The sequence below is a fragment of the Mya arenaria genome, chromosome 3 (assembly GCF_026914265.1).
Source record: "Mya arenaria isolate MELC-2E11 chromosome 3, ASM2691426v1".
In the NCBI taxonomy this organism is placed as follows: domain Eukaryota; kingdom Metazoa; phylum Mollusca; class Bivalvia; order Myida; family Myidae; genus Mya; species Mya arenaria.
Window position 1 is genome coordinate 8,024,874 of NC_069124.1, and position 15,635 is coordinate 8,040,508.

The 15,635-nt window shown below is 34.5% G+C and overlaps 1 protein-coding gene across 1 annotated transcript; it reads left to right on the forward strand.

Moving 5' to 3' along the window:
• Positions 1–10,247: 10,247 nt before the first annotated feature.
• Positions 10,248–13,156, forward strand: LOC128228777 (homeobox protein Meis3-like). The gene is made up of 2 exons (XM_052940277.1): positions 10,248–10,484; positions 10,960–13,156. The coding sequence occupies exons 1-2, from the start codon at positions 10,472–10,474 to the stop codon at positions 12,612–12,614; spliced, it is 1,668 nt and encodes a 555-aa protein (XP_052796237.1). The 5' UTR covers positions 10,248–10,471; the 3' UTR covers positions 12,615–13,156.
• The last annotated feature ends 2,479 nt before the right edge of the window (positions 13,157–15,635 follow it).

The following is a 15,635-nucleotide window of genomic DNA, read 5'->3' on the forward strand; positions in this document are numbered from 1 at the left end:
TACAATACAATTATTCCCTCACAGCAACCCGTGCCTGTAAAGTATATTACAATACAACCATTCCCTCACAGTAGCCCGTGCCTGTAAAGTATACTACAATACAATCATTCCCTCACAGTAGCCCGTGCCTGTAAAGTATACTACAATACAATCATTCCCTCACAGTAGCCCGTGCCTGTAAAGTATACTACAATACAATCATTCCCTCACAGTAGCCCGTGCCTGTAAAGTATACTACAATACAATCATTCCCTCACAGTAGCCCGTGCCTGTAAAGTATACTACAATACAATCATTCCCTCACAATAGCCCGTGCCTGTACAATATTCTACAATACAACCATTCCCTCACAGTAGCCCGTGCCTGTAAAGTATACTACAATACAATCATTCCCTCACAGTAACACGTGCCTGTACAGTATCCTACAATACAATCATTCCCTCACAATAGCCCGTGCCTGTACAATATTCTACAATACAACCATTCCCTCACAGTAGCCCTTGCCTGTAAAGTATACTACAATACAATCATTCCCTCACAGTAACACGTGCCTGTAAAGTATACTACAATACAATCATTCCCTCACAATAGCCCGTGCCTGTACAATATTCTACAATACAATCAATATATTACAAATGCATGACCATTGCTTGACAGATGTTGTGAAAACTATGAACCTGTTATTTTAATTTTATGGAGTTTAACTTTTAATTCAATTAGAAATTATAATGTTTAAAAGTAAACACACAACTCGTATAGATGTGTTTTGGGGGGACTAAATTGCTATTTTGTATATTTTATTACAATTATAGTGATTCACCAAGTTTTGACCACATGTACATTTGTTCCATGACAACTATATTCTTTTACTACGGACCACAGCCATGATCTATGCACGTATTGCTGGCAGCTAGCTGCCATGGCCAGCGGTTGGAGACCGTTGACAGATGACAAATGAGTCCATCTTTGCCCTCGAGCTTCAAAACACACAGTGATGTAACCCGCACTACCGTCAATAGTGGATTTATGTCCAACTCATCCATCAACCTGTCCACTCCTGAATAAATTAGTAAACAAAAGACGACACTGTTATGTACTATACCGCAAACCAGGGCTTTTGTTTCTTTTAACCATCGTCGTATATACATTTTTATGAACAATTAGCGGGGTTTTGGGAGCCTGCGCAATTGACCGTGTTGAATGGTTAATGTGAAAATGTGGTTTACCTTTAAGCGAACTGCATTTGGGACAAACAATTTCAGATTGCTCACTGAACAAGAATGTCCATGACTGAAAAACGGCCGAAGCATCTTTATCATATTTTAATTCGTTGGTATTTACAAATATTAAGGACTGAAACATACCAGTACAATGATTTCCTTCCGTGACTTCTCAATGACACCCGAAAGCTTCAGTTCTTTGTTTGACCACAAACTACACACATCACATTTCTTTACAAATTCGTGAAAAATGTGATCTCGAATTTCGTATTTCGTTTTGTGAAAAGTGTGTTCGGTCAAACAAGGGAGTCGTTGCAATTACATTACATTTTTTTACAAAGTTGTCCTCTAAGTCTTCTGCTGTTAATCAATTTGGAATGTTGTGCAACTAGTGAAATACTGATCCGTTGTTCATTTTTCCGTCTGTATAGTGTATGCTTAAAATAATAACGAGAAGGCCAATCATTTCTAAGAAAAGCATGTTTTCCCTAATATTCCCTGCAAGTCCATCTTACAACTAAGTTTGTAATTCATTCCTAATAACGTAGGTTAATAGCAATAAATCAAAAGTTTTAAAGAAAAAATGTATTTAAAAAGAGCTGTATACTTTTATTTGTATCATTATTTAAGTTATTATACAATTATATACCATTTACATACATGTATGGTCGAACCTATTGTGTAAACAATAATAATACTAAGTACATGCTCATACTAAAATAAACAATATGTTATGTTATGTTTATTCCTAGACATCCAGCTTCACTGTCCGTCCGTCTGTATGTTTTCTGGCTCCCTCTTGGCCCTGATTTCTCGAAACTTCTTAAGCCTAACAGACTTCAGTAGCTTATTCTGTTTAACAAATCGTCTTACTTTAACTGATTTTGATACATAAAACTGAGTTTTGCGTGATTATCAGACGGATAACTTCAATAACATTGAAAATATTTTAAAAGTAGTAAATATTTTACAAATTATGCAAGAACAAAAATAGTGAGTTTAGCTTATTCGTCTTATAACAGACTTAAGTAGTTTCGAGAAATTGGCCTGAAAGTGGTCTGTTATTAGCCCGTATATCTCCCTTTGGATTTTCAATAAGTGTCAACTGTCGGAAACCACCATGACATGGGCTCCCATTCTCATGAACTATAACATGTTTGCTTTGTCATATTTGGGACAAGGACAATGGTTCCTAGATGAATAAAATAAACATTGTACACAAATGGGTGGCAACAATAAAATTAAAAAGACGAAAGGGTCACCATATTGTGAATTATTGCAAGAATTGAAATAGTTGAGGCTTATAGATAAATCTGAATATCATACTGCCGCACTTAAATGTAAGATAAAATGATATGGCACCATCATACATGTCAGATCTCCTTACATGTTCTTAATTGATACATGTTATATATAAACGGTCAGATTCAAAACTTGACCTGCTTAAAATAAATTGTTAGTACAAACTATTTCAAAGATTCATTTTCATGAAGGTTTAAAATTAAATACTTCTGTGGTCGTATTTATATGAAGCTTCTTATGTAAGTTAACATTTTCAACTTAGTGGCATTTGTTGTCAAAGTTGTATTTAAATAAAACTAAAAATGATTTCACTCCATAAATATGAAAATCGGGAGGAAAAAAGGGCTGGATAATAAGTGCATACGAATACATATGATGAAAAATATGGGGTATCTAACATATGTGATGTTACAAGTTCAAACATTTTTACTAAGTTGAAAATATTCACCATTAATTATCTATTCACACTTTATGGAAACTGCCCCAAGCTGATCTCATTCTATATATATATTTCATTCCAGGTTTATTTTTGCTTCTCTTTCTTGATTTTGTTTATTTTTTAAATTATTTGGAGTCAATTATCATCAGCAAAATCTTACACACAAATTCAACATGTCGGTGTAGAAGTTAACACACAAATTATGGAAAACGAACTCGTTTTTTAAAGAAGCTGAAGAATGTTGTTAAAAATGTGATTTTTGGCGAAACATAAATACTAAAAATACCAAAATGTGGTGTGAAAGATGGCATTTGATACGTGTGGATAATTGACATATATCGATAAAAAATAATATGTCCACATATCTATGAACGACAACACTGATAGCATATTTCACAATTGTGATAAAACAATTCACAAATAAAAATAATGTGTGAATAGTCTGGTCTAACAGCGCTTCGTAAAAAATGGTCTTGGCATTTTTACTGAATTGGACTAAAACCCGTAAAGCAGTGATTCCCAGAATTTCTAACTGTATATCATATATAATCATAAATATATAAATCATTTTCTGATGAACTGGAATAGAGGCATTTACAATGTACTGTTGCATAAAATTAAGACCGCATTAACAGACAGTGAAAAAATTGAGACAGATTCTCTCGTACTTTCACTTTAGTTGGGAATATATTAAATCATATGAGTTTGATTTATTACGCAAGCTGTCTAGACCACCTTTAGTGAATAGTTTTATGCATAACATTGATATTTATGTAGATCATAATGTTTGCCCGTGCAATATTAATGCGAGGATATGAACGGACAGTAGATCGCATTAGGACATGACGTCACTGGCCAAATGTGCGAATCAAGTGGCCAGTATACATACTGTTTATGTCCTATTCATTATTAAGGTATTTGGGTTATGTTGTTTTGCATTTCTTTGAGTGTGGTTATGCTACTATGTTTCCCACTATGTTATTCTCCAATCTCCATACACTGTAGACTTACGTATAGTAAAACGTATACAAAATTTATATGAAAAAGAGCATTGAGGAAGTTACATATAGAGCCGATTGTTCTGAACCTCGTTCAAGTTAGCAACGTAATTAATAGCATCTCTGTTAACATCAGTAAAAGGTGAAATGGTTGATGATATCCACCTGTTTTAGTTAAATGTATGAGAAGCTGAAACAGTTGTGTCAAAACTTGCAGCCTACGAAATTAATGTGCAAATAAATATTCTCCAGGTATACAGATTTCAAAGTTAACAACGATGACGTTAACAACAACGTTAACTTTAAAAAGTTATGAATAATCGGCCCTTTGGCAATGCAACGAAAAAGGCTCGAAACCATAAGACGCATGAAAGGATGATAAAGGCGGTTCTGAAAGAACCTATTCAGCGTCCAGGAATAATTGGTTACATGTTTCAAACAGAAACTACTGTTTTAAATGCTTTAGAACTAAACATCTATATAAGTCATTCGTGCATCCCTTTTTATATATTTAACGCACTTGTTTCCCCTTAATATGCATTAATTACACCAGATTGCGACATTATAGACTTAAATTAGCAAAACTGTTTTAGGGGAAGGTCCCCCAGACATATATACATGTACCGATTGTTGTACCCTTTGAGTTCGGTTCCTGGGTTGCTTTAGTTGCGACTCCCAAGTGCAGCCCCTCTAACGTCGAAATCCTGAATCATCCTGTCCTTTATACTGCTTTTCAGCTCCTGTTCCTTCGAAGAAACAAATCAAACTTCTACAAAAGCCTGGGGGCGTCGTCCGCAGCGCCCCTGGCGTCGTCGTCTCCAGTGGCATCATGCGATTTAAACCTTGGGAATAAATCGAACCCCTTAAAATATGCATGTTTAACCAATTTGACAATGCGAATGTATAAACATGTAAGTATATACGGAACAAGGCTTATCAGTCTGGCTGAGATGAATATTGGATCGGTAAACTGAACAATAGACGCTTGTGATGCCCGTACTTTTCATGTCAGCGTCATTTGTTTCCTCTCATTATTATTTATTTAAAATATCCACCGCATTCCTTTATTAAAACAAGATGTTTTTACACAAACCGACACATGACATCTCAAATGGTTAAAATAAAACTAATTCCTGTCATCCCCAGTTTAGTTTCCACCAAATAAAGAGAATACTTCATGTGCAGCTAGGTACAAATTAAAATCAAAATGATCTTGTAAATCTGTTATCATACTGTCATTTTCAAAAGCCTGAATCTTACTACAGTAAGGACAGTTTAGAAAGGCAGTGTTGTCGTTCATAGACATATGGACATATGTAACTGTTGTTTGTGACAAGTTTTAACACTTTCAAATAAGATAATCATAACCTGTCTAAACCTTCTCCTCTGATGATACTGCCACATTCTTGGTTAGCCATTTACCACACTGAAGTGTGTGACTTACGTGTGTGTCCTTATTTATAAATATAATTATTGCTAATTATTTGCTATAATTTTAATTGATTAAATGATACTTCAGGAGAACACTTTATCATAAGACATCGTAAGATCATATTGCCATTTGAGACAATTATAGTTTTCACAAATGTGTGAAAGTGCGATCACAATTTACATAATTGTGAAACGTATGGTCAAAATGGTTCACATACTTTGAAATGAAACACAAGCACACTATTCACAAATGCCCTGATCACTGTAATGTGTGAAATATGGAATCCAGCATCCATGCATGGTCAATCATGATGTTTAACCAAACAAAATAATTATGCTAGAAGACTCAATACAGTACAAGTCGATTTGAGTTGAGTTGAGTTGTGAGAAAATATGTAGACTCATGTTGGAAAAACAATCCATGCTTGCGATGAAATAAAACTTAATGAGTAAATGAGGCGACTTTTTGTCTTAAAACACGTTATTCTTTGTATCTCTATCAAGTTTCCTATACCAGTATATACCAGTTCCAAAAATAAAACGTGAAATGCGTCTTACAAATATCCAATGCAAGAAAATGCAAACGATGTATCTTTCCTTGCAAAATAAAACATATCTTTTAATAACTACAAACTGTTATTTATACATAAAGAACGCCGGAGTGCCTTAATTCGTGTTCATAGTTTACGGTTGTCATTTTAATATTCTTTTTACAAGTTATTATGGGATGGTTGAAACAATTATTCTTTTATACTCTCTGTTGACGAGTTGAAATAAGACTGGGTTTTGAACAGTAGATAATTGTCATTTGTATCTGTTTCTTTGCTAACATGATTTTCATATATTCTCATCGTCCGGGATTTTGTTTTCTTACAGTCATTCTAGTGTTTTGATATGGTTGCAGCTTTTTTAGAATTAAAATGATAAATTTGAAAATATGAAAGTAATTTGTGCATTGTATTGTTTTATTTCCTTCTTCCATTTTTTTTTCTTCTTAATTCATGTGAATGTGTAAAGGCAAATTAATTAAAATGTGATAAAGTCAGTAAGCCTTGTAATAAATTAATCAAAGAAACCATTTAATTCAGATTGCTCCTAAATCAAATAGAGGACTTTAATATATTCACAGTTCTGAATCTGAATTATAACTCTGGCATGCAAATATAATATATTGATAACCTACTAAAGTTCTACGAACAATATATATTACAAACAGGTCAAGACGGTACACTCGGTGAAATTGCACGTGTAAACTGTAAATACATGTGTGACGTCGGCGAAAATGCACTGGTAAAATGTATATACATGTGTGACGTCGGTGGAAATGCACGTGTAAACTGTATATGTATGCATGACGTCGGCCAAAATACACGTGTAAACTGTATATACATGTGTGACGTCGGCCAAAATACACATGTAAACTGTAATTACATGTGTGACGTCGGCCAAAATATACGTGTAAACTGTAAATACATGTGTGACGTCGGTGGAAATGCACGTGTAAACTGTATATGTATGCATAACGTCGGCCAAAATACACCTGTAAACTGTATATACATGTGTGACGTCGGCCAAAATACACGTGTAAACTGTATATGTATGCATGACGACGGTGGAAATGCATGTGTGAATAGTATATGCATGTGTCACGTCTGCAAAAATGCACGTGTAAACTGTATATACATGTGTCACGTCTGCGAAAATGCACGTGTAAACTGTATATACATGTGTCACGTCTGCGAAAATGCACGTGTAAACAGTATATACATGTGTCACGTCTGCGAAAATGCACGTGTAAACTGTATATACCTGTCACGTGTAAACTGTATGTACATTTGAGTGAGTCGTGTCGAGAAAGAAAATTACCGTATGCATCAGGAAATCTGATGTAGTTTTACATATGTTTGAAAATAGTATTTTAATTTAAGTGTTCATAGTGTTAAAAGTTTTGTAATCCTTTTTTTCTGAAAAGCGTTTTGTTTTGTTTTTGTTTTTAACTTGAAAACCTCAACATGTCTCATGTTCAAAGATAACGTCACATGACGTCATGTTAGCATTAACGATAGAAACATATTACATATACCTACATTTCTCGATATATTATATATTTTCCCTGATCATTTTCTTTATTAATGTATTGACCGTTGTGAATATATTGTTCTGCACTCTATACAGTCAATTACTTTGAATTGTATGATCAAATCTGATCTAAAACTAAATACATTTTCAAGGAATACAATATGGTATCTATATCAATATTTACTTTTACATTAAACTTGGTATATTTTGCATGTTACATTTTATGTAGACACTGTATGATAAATATGTATAATGTCTTTTATAACTCATATTGAGTGGCAAAACTTTGTATAGTTATTTTATCTAGAAATGCCTATATTTGAATATGTATTGGTGAGATTTCAATAAACTATGAAACTGAATTCAACAACGAACTAAAATTTCAAACGAATCTAGTGATTATCAGCCAATAATGAATTTGAAAAGGAACACTTATTGCAATAAAATAATTTACCCGCCTAAATTTCAATTTTCAACAATAGCTCACTTCTCGGAAGATTGTTATCGTATTATTACGTTTTATGAGATAAGTCAATGGTCACACTGACCCTAAGGGTCAACTCATTTATAAATGTCATCGTCAACTTTGACCTTTTTACATTGGCAGGTCCCTATAGACCTACCAATAAATTTAAACCAAAACCCCTTAAGGGGTAGCGTCGTTAGTTGGAGCGCGCGATTACTTACTTTATATGACTATTTATAAGATTTCCTTAAGATACTCATCAAAGTTAACTGATATTCGCTCGTATCAGATCGAAATGGTGACCAAACGGAACGATCTATGTAATTAATTATTATTTTTAATAATAAACTTTAACTGATAACCAACGGACCAATCCGATACCGTAATTTCACGGAAGGGTCTAAAAGGGGCTGTGATTTTTGGTGATTAGGAAAAGGGCTGATATATCTATATATAAGAGAAGGTGTCTTCAGACGTCATTGTGTTGTCATCTCAGACAAGGTTTTGACAAGAAAAAATCAGGAATACACTCTATACAGGTTAGTTATGAACGATTAAACTTATCATTAACCTTGGATAATCATACTGACAAGTGTTGAAAATTAACCTGTCTAGAAAATGAAGGACATCATATTGCAAATTAGATTAGTGTGCATATACCATCAATGGAATGTTATTCGCTATAATACTTTGAAGCAAAACTTACAATGACCGCACTTCTAAAAATGCACGGATTTTTTTCTTCCTTAAATGCATGGGCTTTTTTCCTTATATTCAATCAATATTTTGAAGAACTAAAGCCTAGTGTACATGCAAACCACATACATTAATTTTGAAACTGTTAGTTAAACTTTTCTATACGGGACATTTTTGATTTATGAGTTTGGTTAATATTAATGAATAATATCCATTTGTTAAGTTCATTTCATGCGCGTTAATTAATTGTTCTTTTCTGTAAATTTATTTGTGACGGATGTACTATTTCATAAAGATAAAGTGATATTAAATGACATTCAAACGGGAAACCAAGCCATCCTTGCTATTTTTACAGGAATATATTTTACTCTTTAAAGCATTTAAAGCTTGATCTTTTCAAACTGCTATAACTTCAAGTTTTTTTGTGTTATATATAGGTTGCCAAAAAATATTTTGTAAAGACCCTTTGTGAATTATATTTAATTAGTGATACTGTATTAAGCAACTATTTTTATAATAGCAAATAAGATATTAGACATGGTAAAACTCGCGCTTTAATACATATAGAATAACTTGACGTAAAAAATAAACATCGAAAAATGCAAAATAGCAGTTCAATGTACTTTTATACAATGCTCACATGTTGGGGATCCTATACGTACGCAATAAATCATTTAAGTTGTAATAATTCAATTTCTCCTTAATTAATAAATCAGAGATTCAGAATTAATGTAGTTAACTATCCACGCGGTAAAATATAGCTTTAAATAAGGAAATTGTTAAACCTAGTTCAACTCATTTGCATATTTTAGCTACATCTTATTATATGAATGGTTGTATTTCTATTAAGACAATACGGCGTTTCATTCGCCCCGTATATTATTCGCATACTAAATGACCGTTTTCATAATTTTATTACACCATGCATTTCGTATTCTATCATGCACTGATAACCATACCAAAATATCTACCGTACTTGTCTCAAACAAATTTGGAAATCATTTAGATTAAACATTTCTGTATGTATTTCCGCTTATACGGATATCAATTATTAATGTGTTTGACCAAAAATAAGAGTGTTCCATGTTTTGTTAGCCATAATTTCCCCTATAATCTTGGCATCACTTGGAATGGTTTATTTGCTGATTCAGACTTTGTAAAATGAACGACACAATATAATTTACATTTATAGATTATGAGATGCATACTATTTTGTTTTAAACATCAACTAGAAATAAACAAAACTATATTGTTTTCAGTTTTGTGCAAGCCCCAACACAAGTTTAAAATAGTTTTTATCAAAGCTTGTTATGCCGTCTTTTTCTACCAAATGATACCAAAATTATATTAGGTTACCGGCCGTTGAACCTTCCCTTACTATGAACCTAATAGTAACTTTTCTTCTGCACACGTCATGATGAAATTAGGTAAAAAGGTTCATTTGTTAATATCTATATTCAGTATTATTTAGGTAACGTTTGTATGGACGTACATAATACGTCATGACGACGTTTATAAACTACAGTTTATGTGAACTACGGTAGTTTGGACCATAAAACGCCGTATATTTATAGTACTACTCATTTTGCATTTAAATGGTTGGTCACAGGCGTAAGCGCCTGAAGCCAGAGGTTTGAAACTCGGCAAATAACTATTCTCATGTGCAACTATATACAACTAAATGACCAGGCGTTGTTCACATTTTCAAGGAAGCAATAAAACAAAGCTATACAGTAAATTGGATACAATTTTCTGATGGGGATAATTTTTAAAAGTTAATTAAACTTTACTGCGTTCTTATCTTATCTTATCTTCAATTATTCGCTCATGGTGAAAAGGGATGGTGCTTAAAGGTGGGTAAGATAATCAGGTGGCGAGTTTAAAATGCAATTAAGATACTTCAAATTACTGAAAGAAGTGTTAAGATATTATTTAGATAAGATATAATGATAAGATTTATTCTACTATATTTGCTCAAAATTATGATGAATTTCACTAATGATATTTGCAGTCTCACACATAAGGTCACATTGGAGTTCAGCATTACTAAATTGTTATTTCTCATTGCTAGTAAACAGGTATTATAAATTGCATTACAATATGTTTCATCTGTCAAAACTGTTGACATAAGTTATTTTTATGGTGGTGTTTTTTTCCGTGAAAAAAAAAGAATCTAAAAAAACAAAATCGACTTCACTTAAACAAAAACAAACAATACGACCATTTATATTTAATGCAAATACAGAAATAAAGAGATACTAATGTTTACAATTAAACTTGCATTGTTTGTAACTCTATTCTTATTTTCCTTCAAATTGTACATTTCAGATTTCAAAATGGCCGACAGATATGATGAGGTCCTTCCCCCACCCACATACGATACCGCCGGGCCCCTGATGGGATCCCTGATGTCTCTCGCACCGCCTCATAGCACTTCCGGTTTCACCACAGACTCCCTCGATGCCATGTTGGATTCGCAGCTTGCGTCGCTAAGTAACGCTGGGCCCCTTCCGGTGTCGAGCTTGATCTCACACTATGCGCCCATGGGCGGGCCTGCAAGCTTCTCAGGTACGCACAGCCACTTGTCTGACACTGATCAGGCCAAGGAGGCGCTTTACGGACACCCGCTGTTTCCGCTTTTGGCTTTAATTTTCGAGAAATGTGAGCTGGCAACTTGTGCAAGAAAAGTGGCCGGTGATCCTATTTGTTCTTCAGAGTCGTTTAATGAAGATCTAGCAATGTTCAGTAAGCAGTTTGTTGAAAGAAACGGTGGTTCAATATTTACGAACGATCAAGAAGTTGACAATATAGTTATTCAAGCCATACAGAACTTCAGATTTCATTTGCTAGAATTGGAAAAAGTACATGAACTGTGCGATAATTTTTGTGAACGCTACATAACGTGTTTAAAAGGAAAAATGCCAAATGATCTTAACGTTGATGCTCAGGGAGATGATGATGATGCTTCTTCTAAAGTTTCAAACAGTGCTTTTGATCCTGCAGATTACGATAGCGGCTCTGACCAGCGACCCTCCTCCACCGGCTCAAACCAGTTCCTGGACCTCGAGGATGCCGCTTCCATTCGTTCTGGTGAGACTCCTGTGGGAACGCAGTTTGGGAGCGCCGGTGGAGTTGGAGAGGCGGTCGTCAGCGGCAATTATGTTGTAAATGAACCGGCGCTGCCGGCGCCGACGGTCACAGAGCCCGCTGTAGTCAAAAAAGAGACAAAAGCGCCAGCGAAGCGTGGTATAAAACGTGAACGCGAGGAAAGTGTGGAAACTAATGGCTCTGATGAGAGTAATCAGGACAGTGGTGAGGCTGCCGGAAGTGGCGGCAAGGCCGCGGGTAAGGGCGGTAAGCGCCAAAAGAAAAGAGGAATATTTTCAAAAACTGCTACAAATATTCTCCGAGCGTGGTTGTTTCAACATTTACAGCATCCATATCCATCAGAGGACCAGAAAAAGCAATTGGGCGCTGAGACTGGACTTACAATTCTACAAGTTAATAACTGGTTCATTAATGCCAGAAGGCGTATTGTTCAACCTATGATAGATCAGACAAACAGGAACGGACCAGGCGCCCACTCACATCCGGGATTCTATGCGGACACCACGTCGCCAATCGACAATCACCAGCTGGCGCAGCCGAGCGTCTCCCACCGCCTACCCAATCCGATGACCGGCAGTCTCCCAACCGGTGTCATGAGCAACGGTCTCTCGAGTCAATATGGCGGTCTCCATAGCAATGTGTCGCATATGCATGGGGGTTACACGAACAGCCTAACCGGAAGTATGGGCGGTGACCCCTACGATCCCCTGAAGCCCGCCTACCCTACGCCGACGTACATGGACAATTCTGTTTCAAGGTATAACTCGATGATGGGCGGCATGGGGATGCCCTGTTACACCGGAAGTAGCGACATGTATGCTGCCTCCTCATTATCAACACCTGCTTACTACAACATTCCGCCAACGGAGCTTTAATTGGCCTACCTATTAAAATAGTATTATTTAAAAAAAGGTGTGTGTGTATGTGAACAATGATGAAAAATGTGGAAATATTATGAAATAAACTATAAATAACTCGGAATGCATGCATATAAATTAATCTGTAGTCTAATTAAATGTCTACTAAGATCCCTATTTAACATTCAAATGTGGAATTTAATTCACGCCCCACGGAAACCTAGCCAAGAGAGACAAAAATATATTACGTTTACTTTAATAGAGGATGAACAACTGTTGAAAACATCCTGATGGTTTCCTTCTGCGTTTGAAGTGTTTTCACCATTTGTCAGGACAAATTTGTGCACGCCTATGAATCCTAAAATTAAGTTGTTTTTAGTTCGTTTGTACGGAGTAACGTTCTTCTGTGTATTTCATGTGAAAGTTTAAGCAAGTTTTAAGTGCTGTGTATTATTTATGTTTGAATTACATTATGTTGAATTGTCTTGCAATGCTATATTGTGTTCATGTCCATTGAAAATGTAAATAGTATTTGTACATGAATGTTGAAATAAAATACAGTTAAACCGTTAAGATGACTTTTTTCTTAATCTAAGTTAATACTTACTTATATGTAACAGAAATCATGTTGCATTGAGTAAAAGAAACATAATTACTGCAAATGAGTATACATTGACGGTCCTAGAGGAGAAAGTTCAAGAAAATACAAGATGTTCAAAGATAAATAAAGAGACCAATGCTTCTTAAATATCACAAGACTCACATAACTTTAGTATTTGACCAATTATCTATTGTTCCGTAAATCGGAAGAAAACACTTAAGGTATCCCAACCGTTATTTGGTTGCCTGATAAGCCCATATGCTATTAGTATCATTAAAAAAGTTTTTTGAAAACATCAAGACTTATAGATATCTAGTTCACAATGGGTTTCGTCATGTCAACTGATAGTTGAATGATAGAGGAAGATGGGATTTCTGAGAGTCTCTATAAGGTATCTGACGCACAACTCGTGATATTAAGATGTCTTGTGACCCCATATTGCTTCTTACTGTATATCATATGAAATGTTTTTATTTGTATGAACAAATATGGACGGGTTTTTTTTATAGCTTGGTTTACGAACAGTAGAACCCCATTCATCAAAGCTCAGCTTAAAGTTTAGGAGGATGTTTACACTGATTTTTAATAAATGGGTAAACTTGAAAATTCAATGACAATTCATTACATACAACAGTATGAATGATGTAATTTTGGAAATGTACGTAACCCAACAATGCGATAAACATGGTTGTATCCTTTGCTTATTACCTCCCTTTCTTTAAACCACTATTATTTACTTTTCAATTGAAGTATTCTGTACGAATTGCTTCTAATTGACAATATGAAAAGTATAAGTATATGAAGCAATATGGTATTTATTTAGTACAAAGTCACGTGACATGCAAAATTCATAGTGACATCGTTCATGTTGTACGGCATGTTTTTGATGCACGTTATTTATTAAAATTGGGTGTTAAAATATGTCAAAAAGATACACGATATTTGTGGTTAAATTTAGATAAACAAATGTATATAACAATTATTTATATGCTTAAGCAGGTAAAACATCCTGAAGTTCTAATATAATTTTAAACATATATATATATATAATGTTGTTGTTTTTTTAAATTTTACTAATGATGCTTTTGTAATACGGGCCCTGATGTACTTCTAAACATTCCTCTCAATACAGTTGATTTTATTTATCCAGAGCATTGCATTCTTGCTAATTGTTGAGTATACAATCATGTGAACTTTATTTTAAATACCATTTATGCTCATTTTTAAAAATAGATACCATTTAACTTGTAATAATTACTTTGAATTTATCATGCTCCTGGGCTGTTATTCATAAAACAGCTCAAGTCATTTTCTAGCATAGGTCATTTTCTTAGGTTAAGTATCTCACTGGTAATATGATATAATAACTTTATAATACCTTAAATACTTCATTAATTTTATGCAATACACATAATTTGATATTAAAATAAATGTGTTGTTTTTTTCTTAATTTGACCATGAACATTTCAGGAAATTGACTTAAATTAAGAAATGTTTTTAGATATTTTGCGGATATCAGCTTAGTTTTTAAACTTTTTATTATCAAACCCATGATAATCTGGAAGAGTATTTAGAATTTCCCTAATTCATCCAAAACATGTGTCACACTTAACTCATAACTAAAACATTAAACCTTAAGTTGATGAGTGTAAGTACTATAGCACCTGAGGTTTTTTTCTGAAAATCGGTTTCTAATCAATATATAGAGAACAGTTACATAAGTTAGCCCCAGAGATCTTCATCTTTCTAGGTGGGTAGGTCATGACCATGATCAGTGGATCAAAGGTTAAGACCGAGGTTACCTTCAGTTAAAATTCGGATTTCATTAAATATCTGAAGTACGCTTTGGCTCTGGCACCTCATACTTGGTAGCATGAAGGATCATGACAGATGCAGAAGACCCATATTCATTTTGAGGTCAGTGGATCAAAGGTCAAGTTGCTGGTGACTTTAAGCTGAAAATTGGTTCCCGATCAATAACAGAAGAATGCTTCTGCTCAAGGACGTCAAACTTTGTAGGAAGATTGGTAATGACCAGAAGATGTATCCTATTGCTTTAGAGGTCAGTGGGTCAAAGGTCAAGGTGACCGAAAGCTGAAAATACACAATTTCCTTTAAATAATTGAAAAACACTTAGGCCAAGAGACCTCGAACTTAGTAAAGGTCCCTCAAACATGACCAACACTCTAATTATTTTAACGTCAGTTGGTCAAAAGTCAAGGTCGTGGTGATCCGATTTTGTTCAATAACTAAAGAATGCTTGTTTCCAGGTACCTCAACTTTTGTATGATGTGCACTACATCAGATTCCTTTAATGTTTCAAAATCATTCGTGGCGTCGTTAATGCCTTGCATTAAAATTAGTCTCGTGAGTATTACATATTGGTAACTAGCAAGCAACAGGCGTTTAATTGACACAAGAACTGCATGTGGTTATCA